Genomic DNA, 17688 nt, shown 5'->3' with positions numbered 1-17688 from the left:
AGGGGTGGGGGGCATTTATGATCTGTTTTTCCAAACTCTCCCTGAAAGCTTTCCCCTCCTCCTGAAGGAAGAGGCCCACTGCTGCCTCTCCATGCACTGGGAGTGCTTTGACTTCAGCCTGTGGAGCTTGGGATCACGCCTGGCAGCCCTGATACGTGACACCAGAGGGGGCCCAGCTCCTGCGCTCTCCATGCAGAACACCTTCAAGCGTTGTGCGCACTCATGAGATGGATAGACACATAGAATGGACAAGCGAAACTGTGTGGAATCAACTCCCTTCAGGCAGTCCCTCATAAACCAAGGACTGGGTGAGTTTCTCAGGGTGGCCTGGAAACTCTAGGGCAGGAGGCCCCATGGTAGGAGGTGACATTGGGGGCCCTGTTAACCTCTACTGCCTAACTAATGTATGTCCCACTTGGGGCACCCTAACACTGTAAACTCGTTTCCAGGGGGACCACACGTGCCCTCTGGGATGGCACTTCTGCCTGTGTGCCCTGACTGTCGCCACACTGCCTCAGCCCTGGAAGGCTTCAGGTCAGCTTGAGTTTACTGGCCATAGCTGTGCTGTACCTGAGTCGTTGCCTTGGGCCAGGCAAAAACAAGTCATACAGAAACCGAAGAGGAGGCCATGAGGCTTTCTAAGATGTAAGATAGACTTGTAGAGTTAATGGGATCTATTTTAACTGGCTAAATCTAGGACCCCTAACAGGTCTAACTGAGATCAGTACTGCCGGTTGATCTCACCCTTTTATGTGGGCTCCTACTGATCATAATTTTGCTGGAAAGAAGCCTGGCCAAGGGCCAAGGAGGGTGGACTGTGCAGAAAAGAGTTAATCACGCAGGTCTGACCCTGCTCTCCTCAGCAAGGCCTGTTAGCAAGGTTGTCCCCTGCCTGGTGACCGGGAGCTTGGATTTGGGGAGGGTCTCACCATTCCCTAGGTGATGAGGGTGCTCACTGCCTAAACTGTTTGTGCCAACAGTGTGGTTTATGCTGAACACCTGCTTTCCTTCTGGGAATCTGGAATTTTGGTATGTGCTAGGCAGAGGGTGCCTATGTGACCAGTCCCCAGTGAAAACCCTGGACACTGAGTCTCTAATGAGCTTCGCTCGCTGATAGATAAGATGTTGCACATGTGGTCACAACTCACTGCTGGAGGAATGAAGTGTGACTCCAGTGGGAGAGGACTCTGGGAAGCTTGCGCCTGGTTTCCTCTAGACGTCGCCTTGAGCGCCGTTCCCCGTGCTGGTAGCCCCAAGCTGTGATGCGGCCCAGCTGCCGTGAGTAGGCTGTATGCTGAGTCCTCTGAGGCTCCTAGTGAGTCATCGCACGGGGCCCCCCAGCACAGGGCACAGGGGGACTTCTGGGGTGTAGGTAATGTTCTCTTTCTCAGTCCCGGTGCGGTTGACGTGGGGTGTGTTCAGTTTGTGAAAATTCACTGAGCTCTACAATTATGTAATATACATTTTTTCTGTACACAGATTCAACTTCAATAAAAAGATAAAATAGAAGATTACACAGCACTGGGATCAAAAATAATAACTTAGTTAAAAAAAAAAACTTCCCTTTATCCAGCAGACATTTTAGTTACCCCTTTTTACCAGGCATTGCGCTGGGAGCGTGGTATGTGGGGTAGGAAAGACATCATCATTGCCTCTCGGTTTATTTGGGGGCAAGTAAAGGGATCCTTACAGCGTGGTTGATTTTTGCTGGGCTCTTTCAGAGACATCATATGGTGCGAGGGGCCACAGAGAAAGGGCTTCTAACTCGGGTATTTTGCCATTGCAGGGGTGCCACTCACGTATTTGTGGAAGCCAGACAGGCAATGGGCAAAGGGGATAGCTGGGATCTGAGGCACACCAGGAAGCTATGGTGGCAAGAGTTGCCAGAGCTTCTAGTTTTTTCGGGAAAAGCCACAAATCTGAATTTTTATGTGAACCCTCTAGATTTTTTTGAGGAAGATTAGCCCTGAGCTAATATCCACTGCCAATCCTCCTCTTTTTGCTGAGGAAGATGGGCCCTGAGCTAACATCCATGCCCATTGTCCTCTACTTTATATGCCAGATGCCTGCCACAGCATGGCTTGCCAAGTGGTGCGTAGGTCCATGCCTGGGATCCGAACTCGTGAACCATGGCTGCCCAAGCAGAGTATGCCAACTTAACCCCTACGCCACCAGGCCACCCCCAGAAGCCTCTTGACTTTTAAGTGCTGTGAATGAATCCAAATTTTAAAAAGTGGGAGGCCAAACAAAACACCCCTGCAGGCCAGGTTTGGCCTTGGCCTGCCAGTTTGCCAGGCATTCTGCCCACCAGCCATCCTCCCTCTGAGCAAACAATTGAGGGTCGGCTCTCTCTGACACTGGAAATACAGCAGTGAGCAAGCCAGACCGCTGACTTTCTTGCCCGGTGGGGGCTCTCCTACTGTGCTTCCCAGACTGCGGCGTGTAGGAATCACCTGGGCAGCTGCGTTGGAAGTCAGATTCTGACTCGGGAGGTCTGCGCTAAGGCCTGAAATTCTGCCTTTCCAACAAGCTCCCAGGTGGCGGCGATGCTGGCCGCCTGAACCGTCCTCGGAGCGCCGTTGGCCTGCAGTCCAGGGCGGCTCAGGAGCAGCTGTTATTTGAAGGAGGGGAGTGGGCGCTTGCAATGAGGGTGCGCTTGCTTAGCAAGCAGCCTGCTTTTACTTAGATTTTAGTTTATTGGGGTGACTTGGAAGAGAGAGCAGATGACATCAGAGGCGGGTGCTAAGGCTCTCCTAACCTATCTCTTGGCGCTGCCGGGTCTCTCTTCTCAGAGTTTACATTCTAGAAAGTGGGGTGGGGGTGGAGGGAGGGGTTGGGAAAAGCTTCCTGGAGGAGGTGCCTGTGAACTGGAGGAGCTTCCCCGGCCGCGAGAAAGGGAGAAACCCTGAACTCGCGCTCTCCTGGGGCTGGGGCTGGCTTCCCCACGCCGCGGATGGTTTCCCAGGCATCCCACGTGACTGCTGTCCGCGAGTCCCTGTCAATCAAGTGTTTTCCCCGCCTGGGAACGGGTTTAAAGGCGGCTGCGGTGCAGAGCGGTCCCAGAGTGCCGCGCGGCGGGCGGGTTTGGATTTTAAATCCCCGCGGCCAATCAGGGGCGCGCAGGCTGCAGTAACGTTCCCGGCGCCGCGTTTGAATTCGAGGAGGAGCGGAGCCGTGCCAAGCCTCTGCCCAGACCCTACTAGGTCCGCTGAGCAACTCCGGGAACATGAGTGCGGCGGCAACTGCAGGGAAGCTGGCGCGGGCACCAGCCGACCCAGGGAAAGCCGGGGCACCTGGAGTTGCAGCTCCCGGGGCCCCGGCGGCTGCCCCGCCGGCGAAAGAGATCCCGGAGGTCCTAGTGGACCCGCGCAGCCGCCGGCGCTATCTGCGGGGCCGCTTTCTGGGGAAGGGCGGCTTTGCCAAGTGCTTCGAGATCTCGGACGCAGACACTAAGGAAGTGTTCGCAGGCAAGATTGTGCCAAAGTCGCTGCTGCTCAAGCCGCACCAGAAGGAGAAGATGTCCATGGAGATATCCATTCACCGCAGCCTCGCCCACCAGCACGTCGTAGGCTTCCACGGCTTCTTCGAGGACAACGACTTCGTGTTCGTAGTGTTGGAGCTCTGCCGCCGGAGAGTGAGTATCGCCGCTGGGAGACTGGAGCTGCCCGGGGGCCGGGGTTGGGGCGTCCGGGGCTCGGAGCTGGTAGGGAGGAGGTGCTGGGAACCTTGAGCTAGGGATGGAAAAGATCCCGGGTAGAGGGTGCTTGGCACTCGGAGCTGCTGCGGGGGGGGGGGGGGGGGCGTTCCGGTTAAGTGGAGCGCGAGACCTGTTGCTGCTAGAGAAGGCGGCTCCTGGACGCGAGGTGTTGGGCGGAGGGAGGGCGGGGGAGGCGCGGGGCCGGGGAGAACCGTGGTAATGGACCCACTTACCGGAGTTGCTAAGGGAGGAGTCCCAGGTAAGGGGTGCTGTGGACCCGGAGATTCCGGAGTGGGGTCGAGTCAGGGAGAGGGTGGTTGAAGCCAAACTTCGGAGCTTCCGGGGAAGAGCGGTGGCGAAAGGGATCTGCCCGGGGAGGGGATATTGAGAACGCTGAGCTTCCAGAGTGGGGCTGAGAAGGGACTCCCAGGTAAGGGGCTTGAGAGGGGCTGCTATGAACGATTGTGGCCGGGATTAGGGGAAAGTCCAGATCGCAGTTGTCCTGGAGAAGGAATTGGGGGGAGGGCCCTGGCTGCCTTTACCTAATGACACCTCCTCACCCCCTTGGGCCTCCTCACTTCTCCTCTCCTTCCCCCGCCCAGTCTCTCCTGGAGCTGCACAAACGGAGGAAAGCACTCACCGAGCCCGAGGCCCGCTACTACCTGCGGCAGATCGTCCTCGGCTGCCAGTACCTGCACCGAAACCGGGTTATTCACCGGGACCTCAAGCTGGGCAACCTCTTCCTGAACGAGGATCTGGAGGTGAAAATAGGTGAGGTGCTGGGCCTGCAGGGCGGCTTGACACCACTACAGGAAGTGGGAATGAGGCGGAGGCTGGGGGAGGAAATAGGAAGGAGACAGGGAGGGAGAGGGTGGTGGAAGTCTGGGCTGTTGATTGCCTCCAGAATCTTCTCTTTAGGGCAGACATTTAAAACAGAGCTCACAAGCCAGTATCTTGCCTGCAGATGCATTTTTTGTGCCCCTACACAGAATTTTTTAAAAAGAATTTGAATTAGGTTCCAATTTTTTATATTAGGTTTGACATAAAAACTTGGATTTGGAGCTCCTTTTAAACAATCGGAAGCTCCAGCAGTTCAGGGACAGATTCCCTTAGGGCAACTCTTTGCTGGGCTGAAAAGCTCCTGTTCCCTTTAGGCAGGCTCCCTCTGGTTTGCTACTGTCCCCACCCCTCCCTATTACTTCCTCACAAACTTGCCAAGTAGCAGTCTTGATGTTGACTTGCTTGATCTCTGAAGGTGTTTGAGTTTTGCTGTCCCCATCAAGTCCCTTTTAGAAGCACAGCCCTCCTTTCTAAGGAGAGGAGGAGGAGCGTCCTGGGGAGGCCCCCCTGGGGCCAGTATGCTGGGAGACTCCTGGGCAAGCCTTGCTGTGCACAAGGAAGGGAGGCTTGAGGTTCAAATGACCCTGGTTCTTGATGGTGAGACCGGAAGCAGATGTCTGCAGTGACAGCTGACAGAGGCTAACATCCGAGTGCCCCCTCTTCCTCCCTCTGTCTCAGGGGATTTTGGACTGGCAACCAAAGTCGAATATGATGGGGAGCGGAAGAAGACCCTGTGCGGGACTCCTAACTACATAGCTCCTGAGGTGCTGAGCAAGAAAGGGCACAGCTTCGAGGTGGACGTGTGGTCCATTGGGTGCATCATGTAAGTTGGCTGTTGTCTCAGGACCCACTCGGCCTCAGCAGGGGCCCTTTTGCACATCTCCCCTGGCTGACTTTAGCCTGTGGACCTTTCTGCCTATGGAAAGGCTGCTCCAGGGGACAGATTGCCCAAAATAAAGCCTAATTCCCATCTCTCTCCTTGTCACTGGTGTATCCTGTAGGATTCCTGCAGCCTGGTCCAGGGAAGGGAGAGGGAAGGTCTCCACAAACTTGCTCTAGCCCTTCGCTACCCAAAGTGGTCCCCGGAGACCAGCAGCATCATCCCCTGGGAACTTGGTAGAAATACAGAGTCTCAGGACCCAGACTACTGGATCAGAATCTGGATTTCAAAAGATCCCGGGGTCATTCTTGTCTACAATAAATTTTAGAACCACTGGTCTAGAAAGGAGCATTGGGTGGGAGGAACAGGCCGGGAGTGAGGGCTGGCAGGAGGCAGTGTCTGTGACCTGTCTGGATCGAGGCCGTCAGGGGGGCTGGGTGGTGGGCAGAGGCTGGGGCCTTCTCAGGTGTTAGCTTTTTGTTGTTGGCCTGGGCACTGGAGAGTTAGACATGAGTCAGAGCAATGGCTTTCACACTTCCTTGCAATGGAGGTTTTCCAAGTGGAAACTTCAAGCTTTAAGTTCTGCACCATTGAACATGGAGCTGCTTCCGTCAGAACAGGTCGTCCACCCACTTTGACCTGTTTCGTGTTGGCCGACGGCCTCTGGGGCCCTGGATCACCACAGGCTGTAGTTGAAAGTCACTGGCCCCGGAGCTCTATCTCATCACCTGAATTCTCCTGAGGGCTCTCCCCGCCAGTGTCCCGGCTCCTGGGGCTGCTCAGGGGACGTGGGGACTGTCCTCAGGCTCAGAGTGAGTGTCCCAGGGATGCCTGGCCTCCACTCTGGCCCTGAGATGATTCCTCCCATGTCTGAGTTTTGGCTGAGAGTCTGGAGCGACGTCCCACCTTGTTCCTACAGGTATACCTTGTTAGTGGGCAAGCCGCCTTTTGAGACCTCTTGCCTAAAAGAGACCTACCTCCGGATCAAGAAGAATGAATACAGCATTCCCAAGGTGACTGAGCACACTTTAAGTTTACATTTATTTTGTTTTGTTTTGTTTTCTCCCCAAAGCTATTTACTGAGCTGGGGTAACTGCAGAGCTCTGGAGGGCCCATGTCTGAAACTGCATGCAGAGCCTGACGTCTGTGCACAAAGAAGCAGAAGTGCTGTTTGAGCTTTGGAAAGGGACGGTCTTGATTCAAATGGGCTCTGCCACTTAGCAGCCAGGTCACAATGGGCAATTGGCCTGAATCTTCTGTAGTCTCCCATCTATAAGATGGAGTCACTGCCTCTGGAGCACCTTGGGGTGCCTTACATATACAGTAAGAGCTCACAGAATTGTGAACCTCTGTGAGTCCAAAGTGGTGTGCATTTTCACAGCCACCAGTGTAAACACACCGAAAGGGATAGCCTGTTCCTGTGGAAGCCTGGCACACAGCTGCTTTCCAGTTTGGTATCCTCACCTTGTCTGAGGGCAAGAGTCCTGTCTCCATAGGGACAGACGGACTAAATCAGTCAAAGGGTCAGACAGAGCATGGCGTGGTTCAGAGTGTGGGTGCCTGAGCCTTCTAGACTCCTTCGGAGTGGGTGCTGCTCCACCACTCACTAGGTGTGTGTTCTTAGGAAAGGCTCCTAACCTCTCTGTGCCTCAGTTTCCTTATCTGCAAAAGGGGCATGGTGGTAGAGATCTGTGCCTCCTAGATGTCTTTTTGACCGTGAAATGAGTAATATTCTTTAAGTGCTTAGAAGGCTTTCCTGGCACATAGTAAGTGCGTAGCCACTGGTAGGCTGTCACTATGTACCTGACCTGTGCTAGGGTGAGTCTTCTCCCTGGGGCTCCAAGCTTGGCGCTGCGTCCCCAGTTCAGAGATGAAGATGCAAAGGCCCTACAAAGTCGGGTTACTTGCCGCAGCTGGTGTTGAGTGGCAGGCTGGGATTTGAACCCAGTTCTTTATGACCTCAGAGCCTGTGTTCTCAAGTGCTGCTCCAGTGGTGAGCATCTCAAATTAAGGGAGCGCAAATTCAGGGGAAAAATGACCTCAAGCTAATCTTGAGTCTCAGGAGGAAGGAGAAATGATCGTCCTCACTTAGGTTGGTGCCTGCTGACTCGGAAGCCGATAGTGGGGAGTGTGGCCTGTTGGAGACCAGGGGCCCGCGTGTGGACCAGGACATGCAGTTCCTCTGTGACAGTGCTGGACTCAAGTCCCCATTAGTCCTGCTTATGGCTCTCCCTCTCTCTGCTCCAGCACATCAACCCGGTGGCCGCCTCCCTCATCCAGAAGATGCTGCAGACAGATCCCACTGCCCGCCCGACCATTCACGAGCTGCTCAATGACGAGTTTTTCACTTCTGGCTATATCCCTGCCCGTCTCCCCATCACCTGCCTCACCATTCCACCGAGGTTCTCAATCGCTCCCAGCAGCCTGGACCCCAGCAACCGGAAGCCTCTCACAGTCCTCAATAAAGGTAAAGCAAGGGGCTGGGGAGACAGCAGACCCCCAGGGAGAGCCTAGGCTGCAGTGCGTGGATGGGTGGTCCCCAGAGCTCATGTGTGCAGTAGGACAGGCCCTGGTCCTTGAATCCCCAGCTCCCACCCTCCCATGGCAAAATGCCCTTCTTCCCCTTGACCTTGTCAGGAAAGACAGACCTTGCCATGGCTGAATCAGCCCCGTCAGGCCAAAAAGAGAGTGGACTGAATGTCACACCTGAAAAATTCTTATCATTTAAAAAAATTCCTAACATCACTCTTGCATGGGTCATTGAAAAAATATGAGAAATTTCAAATATACACATGGAACGTAGTGTAGTAGCCCCCACGTACCCAACAGCTATCAACATTTTGTCACGTTTGCTTCATCTCTCCTTTTTTGTTCCTTTGAAGTTTTTTTTTGTCTCTCCCCAAAGCCCCCGAGGACATAGTTGTATATTTTAGTTGCGAGTGCCTCTGGTTGCGCTGAAGCATTTTTGAAGTTAATCCCAGACATCTCATCATTTTATCCTCATAAACTTCGGTATATGCTTCCGTTTAAAAGGATGGATAGGGCCAGCCCAGTGGCACAGCAGTTAAGTTCGCACATTCCACTTCTCTGCAGCCTGGGGTTCGCAGGTTCGGATCCTGGGTGCGGACATGGCACCGCTAGGCAAGCCATGCTGTGGTAGGCATCCCACACATAAAGTAGAGGAAGATGGGCACGGATGTTAGCTCAGGGCCAGTCTTCCTCAGCAAAAAAAAAGAGGACGATTGGCAGCAGATGTTAGCTCAGGGCTAATCTTCCTCAAAAAAAAAAAAACAAAAACAAATAAAAGGATGGACATTTTCTTATAAAGCCACCTACCATTGCTTGGGTTGTCATTGTTCTAGGTCTCTTCAGGGGACAGAATTAGGAAGTACATAATTTGGGGGAGACAACCTTGAGTTTATGCTGATATTTCTCGTTCATGTTTTTCAACATTTTATTTTGTTATTTCAAACTTATGAAAAGTTATAAAAATAGACAAAAACCTCCTGTACCCGCTTACCCAGATCCACCAATTAACATTTTTTTCACATTTGCTGTATCAGTGTCTTTCTCTTTATAGACATATACAAATATATATATATTTTTTCCTGGACCATTTGAAAGTAAGTTGTGTACATCCTGGCCTTTACCACTTAACACTTCAGTGTGTATTTCCTGAGAGCAAAGATGCTTTTGCATAACCACAGCACATGGCACAGTTAGCAAGTGTAGGAAATTTGACACTGATACAATCTTGTCTTATAGCAAATCTTTTTCTCTGGTATGGCGTTACTACTTTTCTTTTGGTAATTTATAAGTGTCTGATTCAAATATATTACAGGATTTTTACTTCTTTGATTTTATTTATTCATTTATTTTTTGCTTGAGAAAGATTGTCGCTAACATTGGTGCCAGTCTTCCTCTATCTTATGTGGGATGCCACCACAGCATGGCTTGAGGAGCGGTGCTAGGTGCACTCCTGGGATCCGGAGCCATGAACCCCAGCCACCAAAGCAGAACGCGCGAACTTAACCGCTATGCTTCTGGGCTGGCCCCAACTTCTTTGATTTTATATTTGTATTTCTTTTCCCTTAACTGAAAATCTTGTTTACATACATTAATATACATAAGTTTTTCAACATATATAAACTAATTCCTTTTATTAAATGATGTTTTATTTTCTTGCAGTTCTATTTGTCCTTAGAATACATTTCACTAAGGATATATAGTGTAAAAAAAAAAAAGAGAGGTCACTTGAAATACTTTTTTTCTCTCTGTGGATATAGCAGCAATTTAATATGTAAATTCATTTGTTTCAGTTATAATCTAATACTGTTAAGGATTACTTTATTCTTTTTTTTTTTAAATTACTTTTTCAAAGATTTTATTTTTTTCTTTTTTCTCCCCAAAGCCCCCCCGGTACATAGTTGTATATTCTTAGTTGTGGCTCCTTCTAGTTGTGGCATGTGGGACCCCACCTCAGCATGGTTTGGAGAGCAGTGCCATGTCCGCGCCCAGGATTCGAACCAACGAAACACTGGGCTGCCTGCAGCGGAGCACGCGAACTTAACCACTCGACCACGGGGCCAGCCCCTACTTTATTCTTTTGGTTTCAATTTTTGACATCTCTTTCTCTTGGTGAGGTTAATCTTGATCATAGTGCTGTCTGATGATTTCTCCCCTGCAGAGTTACTGTTTTTCCCTTTTTTTTTTTTTTTTTTTTTACTTTTTATTAAGATTACGATAGTTTACAACCTTGTGAAATTTCAGTTGTACATTATGGTCAGTCGTGTTGTAGGTGCACCCTCTCACCCTTTGTGCTCACCCCCACCCCCCCTTTCCCCTGGTCACCACCAATCCTGTTTTTCCTTTTGTAATTAATACATTCCTTGCTGGGAGCCACTTTGAGGCTTTCCTGTTTCTCCTCAAACTTTTGCCCACCTATCTTAGCATCCATGGTGGATCTTGCCTGCAGCAATTATTACCATGGTATTCCAACAGTGCCTTTCCTCTTTCCTCGCTCCCTCTGCACTCGTCAGTTGGAATTCTTCTGTAAGGTAGACCTGTCGCTTCTCTCCCATATATTTATTTATTTGGTTATTTGTGTCACTATGGACTCGTGGATATTTATTCTTTGGCCTATAATGTAATATTATTTTAAGGATAGCTTTTTTTCTTTTGGTTTTAATTTTTGAACATAAAACATTTTTTAAAAACTTCTTGGGGCTTGGCCCCATGGCCGAGTGGTTAAGTTTGTGCGCTCCGCTGTGGCGGCCCGGGGTTTCGCCGGTTCGAGTCCTGGGTGCGGACATGGCACCGCTCATCAAGCCATGCTGAGGCAGCATCCCACATGCCACCACTAGAAGGACCCACAACTAAAAACATACAACTATGTACCAGGGGGCTTTGGGGAGAAAAAGGGAAAATAAAATCTTTAGAAAAACAACAACAAAAACTTCTTATGCTGGGAATTTTCAAACTTACCCAAAAGTAGAGGGAACTGTAAGATGACCTCCCATGTATTCATCATCCACTGTCAGCAGTTATCAACATTTGCCGGTACTTGTTTTTATCTATCCCACTCCCGCCTCCCTTTCTTGCTAGAGTTTTTAAAAGCAAATTCCAAATATCTTATTATTTCACATTTAAGTCCTTAGCATAGTTTTTTTAATTGAAAACTCTGATCTTTAAATATTTTAAGAGGAATTTCACATATACAAGGAGAACTAGCACATGTTGGTGGGGAAAGAATTAAACATCTAAGCATAAGGACAATAAGAATCATGCATGCTTCTACCACTCAAATATAACCCATGTTAAAATTTCAATGTGTATCTTCTCAGACTCTTTTTGGTCACATATGAGTATATAAAGCAAATTTTAGGGTGGAAAAAAATTTCTTACATTTTCGTTAAATGCCTCCTTAATCCATCCTGCCGATCTGTGATATATTGAGCCTTCCATTTTCCTGGTGCTGAAGATGCTTTTAATTCTTGGCTTGAAGCTGGGCGGCTCCAAACTGCTGGTGCCTTTGACCTGTCTCCCCAAGTGACGGGTGGTGTGCTGCAGCGTCAGGGCCTGAGTGTCTGAAGCTCTGTGTGTATGTGGCCGTGAAGCCTGCCTAAAGGGCTTGGCCTGGTCCTGGAGGTAGCAGCGAGTACTGTGCACCTGTCATTAGCACATGAGCTCTAATAACCTGGCACTGACTCAGTTTACCCAAAGCAATGGCAACTAAGAGTTTTTCCCTGGGGAGAGTCCCAGCTGTAGCAGGGGGTCCTGTGCCCCTCTAACCAGCTGATGACCATGTCTCATCTTCTTCCTAGGTGTAGAGAACCCCATGCCCGAGCGGCCCCGGGAAAAAGAGGAACCAGTGGTCCGGGAGACCAGCGAGGCAGTCGACTGCCACCTTGGTGACATGCTGCAGCAGCTGCACAGCGTCAATGCCTCCAGGCCCTCCGAGCGGGGGCTGGTGAGGCAAGGTGAGCACGGCAGGGGCCTGGGAGGGGGGTGCCTGGGGCATCTGGAGAGGGCAGGGAAGTCTCCGCCAGCACAGTATGGGCAGCTTCGCCAGGCCCCTGTCTCCGGAAAACGTTTAGTTCCCCTATTTCCTGTAGATTAAAATCCAGATGAGTTAGCCTGTTGTCCAAGGCCCTCCTCGGCCTGGCCCCTTCCTCCCTTTCCTGACGCGTCTGCTCTAGCTCCACAACTGCCCCGTCTTCCAGCCCTCAGTGTGCTACTGTGTAATCCGCACACGCTGCTGCTTCCGCTCCGTCTTCAAGACAGTCGAAATAACAGCCCCAGACGCGCTCCAGCCTCAGGGCTTGTGCTCGCACTGTTCCCTTCTCCTGGAACGCACTTCCTCCACAGATCTGCGTGGCGCACACACTCACCTCCCTCAGCTGTCCCCTCTGCGCATGTCCCCGGGCCCCACTCCTAGCACATCCCCCCTCCCTGCTTTGTAAATTCTCCATAACACTTCTCACCTAATGTATTCTAAAGTTTCCATATCTGTTTATTGTGTTTTTTAAAAAGAGATTATTGCATGCACTGAACATAACATGTTGATGTATTTGGAATTGTCTATCTTCTCACAATTTTTTAATCACTCAAAACTGGAAAACCAGATAAGCCGTCAGCCACGGACTCTCACCATGATCAAAGTAACTGTAATATCTGTCCGTGTTTACTTTGATGAGTCTCTGTCCCTGTGCCTGGAGTGCAAGCTCCATGAAGGCTGAGTTTGTGCCATTGCTCACTGTGCCTGTGACCGTGCCTGGCACACAGGGGGCCTTGGATGAATGCATTCCTGACTGAATGAGTGGACTTGGTACTCTGCCCTGTAACTTTCGTCTTGGACGTCTGTCCTGCTGCTGGTCTGAGCTTGTTGGTGGCAGAGGCCCTGCTTGCTCCTCTCTGGGGCCCCAGGCCTATTGAGCCCAGGTTGGGTGCCCAGCAAGCCTGCCTGGTGTGGACTGCCTGAGGGGACCAGAGGGGAAGAGGCTGGTCCTGACCAGCTCTCCGTCTGTTTCTGTCCCAGAGGAGGCTGAGGATCCCGCCTGCATCCCCATCTTCTGGGTCAGCAAGTGGGTGGACTATTCGGACAAGTACGGCCTCGGTAGGTTTCCTCCAGAATGGGTGGGTGGCTCAGGCCTGGCCTAGTGACCCTTTGAGTTGTTACAGGCTCTTGCCTGTTTTGGCTCAACACTTTCCTATCTCCATCCCAGGCCTCCCCGTTCCAGCTCCCAATGCCCCCCTGCTCCCTACTCCCCCTTTCTGAGGTCTCCCTCCACCTACCGCTAGGGTATCAGCTGTGTGACAACAGCGTAGGGGTGCTCTTCAATGACTCTACGCGCCTCATCCTGTACAATGATGGCGACAGCCTGCAGTACATAGAGCGTGATGGCACCGAGTCCTACCTCACCGTGAGTTCCCATCCCAACTCCTTGATGAAGAAGGTGAGTGCTGGCTGGGTGTGGCCGGGAGTGAGGGATTTGCCTGCCAGGGCCGGGCTCTAACTCTGGATTCCCTCCCTCACTTCCCAACCAGATCACTCTTCTTAAGTATTTCCGAAACTACATGAGTGAACACTTGTTGAAGGCGGGCGCCAATATCACGCCCCGGGAAGGTGACGAGCTAGCCCGGCTACCCTACCTGCGGACCTGGTTTCGCACCCGTAGCGCCATCATCCTGCACCTCAGTAATGGCTGTGTGCAGATCAACTTCTTCCAGGTGAGCCGTGGGTGCCCTGGGGCTGGGGAGATTTGGGGCGGGGTATTGTGACTGTCAGCGGGCCCACAGAGTTGGGTGGGGAGTGGGACAGGCATGGGATCTGTCCTTGCAGTAGGAAGGGAGTGAATTGGGATGAGACCCCCCCGCCCCCGACCCCGTGAACTGGGACATCTTCCCTCTGTCCACATACCTAGCAGCTGGGATCTTCCATCCACTGATCACCCTCTGTCTGTCCATCCCTCCTTCCCTCATAGGACCATACCAAACTCATCCTGTGCCCGCTGATGGCAGCCGTGACCTACATCGACGAGAAGCGGGACTTCCGCACGTACCGCCTGAGCCTCCTGGAGGAGTACGGCTGCTCCAAGGAGCTGGCCAGCCGGCTCCGCTACGCCCGCACCATGGTGGACAAGCTGCTGAGCTCACGCTCGGCCACCAATCGCCTCAAGGCCTCCTCGTAGGCCTCCCTCTCCTCCGGACTGGTGCCCTCCTCTCCCAACCAGCACCTTGGCCCATACTGGTTAGCTCCCATGGTGCTAGTTTTGTAAAGTGTCCCCCAGCCCTGGAGGCTGGGGAGAGAGCGCCGTCATCTCTGTAGGTGGGGGTCACTACGTAAGTTATTTTTGTACATGTCTGGGTGTGGGTTCTACGGCCTCTTCCCCTCCCCTCTCAACCCCACCGTATGAATTGTACAGAATATTGCTATTGAATTCGGGACTGTCCTTCCTTGCCTTTATACACATTAAACACATGTGAGTCTTCGTTTTCTTCTTGTATTCCCTGAGGTGCCTGGGCTCGGGGCTCATCTTTGCTCCAGTATCCCCAGGCTGCCAAGCGTCTGCCAGTCTTTCTGACGCTGAGGCCAGTCTCCGCCATAGGCCCAACTCCTTGTCCGGCAGGCCTCAGCTCCCGGCAGGCTCTGGGCGTGGCTCCCTGGCGCCCAAGGCCGGCGGATAGTAGGGCAGAAAGAGGCTTTCGGACGCGCAGCTCCTCATGGCATGGTACGTGTGGAGGAGCAGCCGCGGGAAGCGGTTTGTGAAGTACTGGACGAAGCTGTCGGGGATGCGGCCGAGCGCCTGCCGTACCTCAACCGGGAGCTCCCTGTAGTGGTGTTTCTGGAGGGGTAAAGCAGAGAGCCTGCTGCAGCTGTGACCAGGTGGCCCCAAGGTCCAGGCCCCACCCAAGCCCTAGAACATACCTTGTTCCTCATAGCGCGGAGCAGGTCTCGCACGGATGTCCCTTTGTACGTCCGGAATCTTCTCAGATCTGGGGGCAGGGAAATCATTGGCAAAGCTGCCCCTGCTGGGCCCCCTCAACCTCCCGGGCCCACCCTGAGTCTGGCCTCTACCTGTCTGCAGCGGCAGCGAGATGTGCTTGTGCCAGTTGCCCCGGACCACCTTGGAGCCTCCTGCCTCGAGTGCCATCACCAGGGGCCCCTGCTCAGACTCCTTCTCCAGCCAGTCGCTTATGTCCTAGGACCCCATAGAGCTCCTGAGCCTCATGACCAGCATGAGAGGCCACAAGGCCAGGAGTGTCCTGGGGCTTGGGGATGGAAGCTGCAAAAGCTTCTTGGTTTAGGATGGTGAGGATTTTTGCCTCCTGTGGAGCACAGCTTCTCTGCACTGACCCCGTGTTACCCCGCCAGGTCTTCACCAACCTGGGAGGTGGGTACTGTTGTCCCCATTTCACAGATGAGCAAACTGAGGCTCAGAGGCACAAAGTCCTTTGCTCAAGGTCACACAAGTGCAGTGGGTTCTGTGGGCATGGGTATAGCATGATGACACTATGGCTGAAAAGGGGCTGTAGTCTCATACACAGGCAGCTGGGGCTGGGAAAGTGGTAATGAGCAACTGAGGAGTGCCAAGATGGCAATGTTTAGGAGTCTAGGCTCCATCTTGGTTTAGATAATGAGCCCAGCTGCCTGGGACTTGCTGGGGCCATTCCCAAGATTTCCCCCTTACCTGGAAGAACTGGAGCTGCTTGGCTCGGCTCCAGAAGAAGGGGTGGGCCAGCACCTGGTACGCAGAGGGCCGTGCCTGTGGCAGCGGGCTCAACATGGCCTCAACCAGGTTCCGCCCAACGACCTTGTCTAGGGGTGAAGGGGAGGGATGGCTTCAGGCCTGCCCAGCCTCATGCCCTGCTTATTCCCCTCTCTCCCGGGCCCAGATCCCTCTCACCATGGGCCTCTTCCTCCAGGTGAGCCAGACAGGGAGCCCCTGCAAGGATGTTTGCCTGGCGATAAAGACTCTCTCCAAAGGGGTGGCTGCCACCGGAAAGCACGTAGTAGAACATGCAGCCTGCGGAGAAGATGTCCACTGCGCTGGTCTGGGGGCCAGAGAGATGAGCATGAGGAGGGCGGCTCTGCTTCCAGGAAGTCTGCCTGGCTAAATTCTCCCAGGGGCTGGGACGGAGCTGGGGATTGTGTTCAGACTAGAACCGAAGGATGCTTCCTGAGAGCATCTCCTTGGCCCTGGATCCCCTCCCTCTGTACCACTGAAAGGGGCCCATGGTTTTCAACCAAAATCTTTATCCCTATTGAGTTTCTAGTTGAGGTTTCCAAGCACCATTCCTCCAGGTGTAGCAGGTAACTGAAGCTGGCCAGGCGTTCCTGGCCACAATTATTCCACACAATAAAGTGGCCATGAGAACTCCATCATCTGGCACAGGCCCTGTCCACAGGTGGCAGCTAGTACTAGCTCCAGCTGATTGCCTCCTGGGAACTCTCCTGGGATGGCAGAGCTTTGACTTTCTTTTTCTCTTCTTTTTTTTTCACTGAGGAAGATTTGCCCTGAGCTAACATCTGTTGCCGAGCTTGCTCTATATGTGAGTCACCACCACAACACGACCACTGACAAGTGGCATAGGTCTGCACCTGGGAACCAAACCTGGGCCACCAAAGGGCAGCATGCCAAACAACCACTAGGCCTCGGGGCCCGCCCCACAGAACTTTGATTTTCAAAGAGAATCCAGAAATCCAGATTTTTCTGTGGAATTTCCCAAATGTTCAAATTATTGGCCACTGATTAAAGAAACAAGACCTGTACAGGCTCACAACCTCAGTGCCGTTGGTCCTTGGGCCTCAAGATGGCCATTTCTAGCTTTCTCTCTACTTTAGGGGTGGGTGTGGCTTTGCCTAGTGACTTTCCTTTTGGTGTTGTCTCATCCATGCCCATGACTTCAACTTCCACCCACACACTGATGACTCAAAAATCTATAATCCTGGGGTCCTAAGTCTCTGGGGGTCAGACACTGCTGTGTGCTTCAACTGTATTAGCTCATCTGATGTTCCCCCAAACCCTGACACCAGGGGTTCTCCACCCTGGATATAGATTAAGCCACCAGGGGGCCTACCCCAGGCCGACTGGGTGAGAATCACTGGGTGTGGGGCCTGAGCAGCTGACTCTTTTTTAAGTTCCTCAGTGATTCTGCAGCACAGTGAAGACTGAAACTATTTTAAAAGTCAGAGTTTCTCAGGGGCTGGCCCCGTGGCCGAGTGGTTAAGTTTGCGCGCTCCGCTGGAGGCGGCCCAGTGTTTCGTTGGTTCAAATCCTGGGCGCGGACATGGCACTGCTCATCAGACCACGCTGAGGCAGCGTCCCACATGCCACAACTAGAAGGACCCACAACGAAATATACAACTATGTACCGGGGGGCTTTGGGGAGAAAAAGGAGAAAAACAAAATCTTAAAAAAAAAAAAAAAAAAAGTCAGAGTTTCTCAACCTTAGCACTATTAATATCTTGGGCCAGATAATTCTGTGTCCTGGGAGCTGTCCAGTGCATTGTAGGATATTTAGCAGCATCTCTGGCCTCTACCCTCTAGATGGCAGTAGCAAGCCCCGCTACCACCACCAAGAGCGACAACCAAGACCATCTCCAGACATTGTCCAATGTCCCCTGGGTGGTAAAATAGCCCTTGGTTGAGAACCACTGCTCTGGGTAAGAGGGGATGAATCATCCCCACTTAACAGATGAAGAAGCAGACTTGGAGGAGTGACTCAAGGTCACGCAGCAGTGATGCGGAGCCTTCTTGGGAGAAGCAGA

At 52.3% G+C, this 17688-nt stretch overlaps 3 protein-coding genes across 11 annotated transcripts in view; 2 read left to right on the top strand and 1 right to left on the bottom strand.

The window, feature by feature from the left end:
* The window catches only part of DCTN5 (dynactin subunit 5), a 37379-nt gene extending 35865 nt beyond the window's left edge, over window positions 1–1514 (top strand). Inside the window, exons 6-7 of one of the 3 annotated variants that reach the window (XR_011524824.1) lie at window positions 68–308; window positions 1480–1514. Coding sequence is in view for 1 of the 3 variants with exons in the window: in XM_008537780.2 (XP_008536002.1) it covers window positions 68–111 (44 nt within the window). In the remaining 2 variants the exon portion in view is untranslated. Of the gene's footprint in view, window positions 1–67 lie in introns of all 3 variants that reach the window. The other 2 variants (XR_547723.2, XM_008537780.2) reach the window with 2 other exon arrangements.
* Window positions 1515–1608: 94 nt separating this feature from the next.
* Window positions 1609–14408, top strand: PLK1 (polo like kinase 1). The gene is made up of 10 exons (XM_070568321.1): window positions 1609–3634; window positions 4300–4468; window positions 5216–5360; window positions 6337–6430; window positions 7665–7884; window positions 11741–11896; window positions 12955–13032; window positions 13218–13372; window positions 13464–13646; window positions 13901–14408. Exons 1-10 carry the CDS (start codon window positions 3227–3229, stop codon window positions 14105–14107), a joined length of 1815 nt encoding a protein of 604 aa, XP_070424422.1. The 5' UTR covers window positions 1609–3226; the 3' UTR covers window positions 14108–14408.
* The window catches only part of ERN2 (endoplasmic reticulum to nucleus signaling 2), a 21020-nt gene continuing 15740 nt past the window's right edge, over window positions 12409–17688 (bottom strand). For all 7 annotated transcript variants that reach the window (XM_070568306.1, XM_070568303.1, XM_008537778.2 and 4 more), the window contains 5 exons: window positions 15824–15971; window positions 15608–15735; window positions 14995–15118; window positions 14845–14912; window positions 12409–14761 (listed from right to left, as the gene is read on the bottom strand). In XM_070568306.1, coding sequence (XP_070424407.1) covers window positions 14549–14761; window positions 14845–14912; window positions 14995–15118; window positions 15608–15735; window positions 15824–15971 — 681 coding nt within the window. In that variant the 3' untranslated portion in view covers window positions 12409–14548. The remainder of the gene's footprint in view (window positions 14762–14844; window positions 14913–14994; window positions 15119–15607; window positions 15736–15823; window positions 15972–17688) is intronic.

The sequence above is a fragment of the Equus przewalskii genome, chromosome 12, assembly GCF_037783145.1.
Source record: "Equus przewalskii isolate Varuska chromosome 12, EquPr2, whole genome shotgun sequence".
In the NCBI taxonomy this organism is placed as follows: Eukaryota; Metazoa; Chordata; class Mammalia; order Perissodactyla; family Equidae; genus Equus; species Equus przewalskii.
This window is presented reverse-complemented; position numbering and strand designations above follow the sequence as displayed.

Coding starts and splice junctions, on each gene's coding strand:
- PLK1 (XM_070568321.1), top strand. CDS start 3,227: ATGAGTGCGGCGGCAACTGCAGGGAAGCTGGCGCGGGCACCAGCCGAC. Junction 3,635..4,299: donor TGGAGCTCTGCCGCCGGAGA/GTGAGTATCGCC, acceptor TCCCCCGCCCAG/TCTCTCCTGGAGCTGCACAA. Junction 5,361..6,336: donor TGGTCCATTGGGTGCATCAT/GTAAGTTGGCTG, acceptor TTGTTCCTACAG/GTATACCTTGTTAGTGGGCA.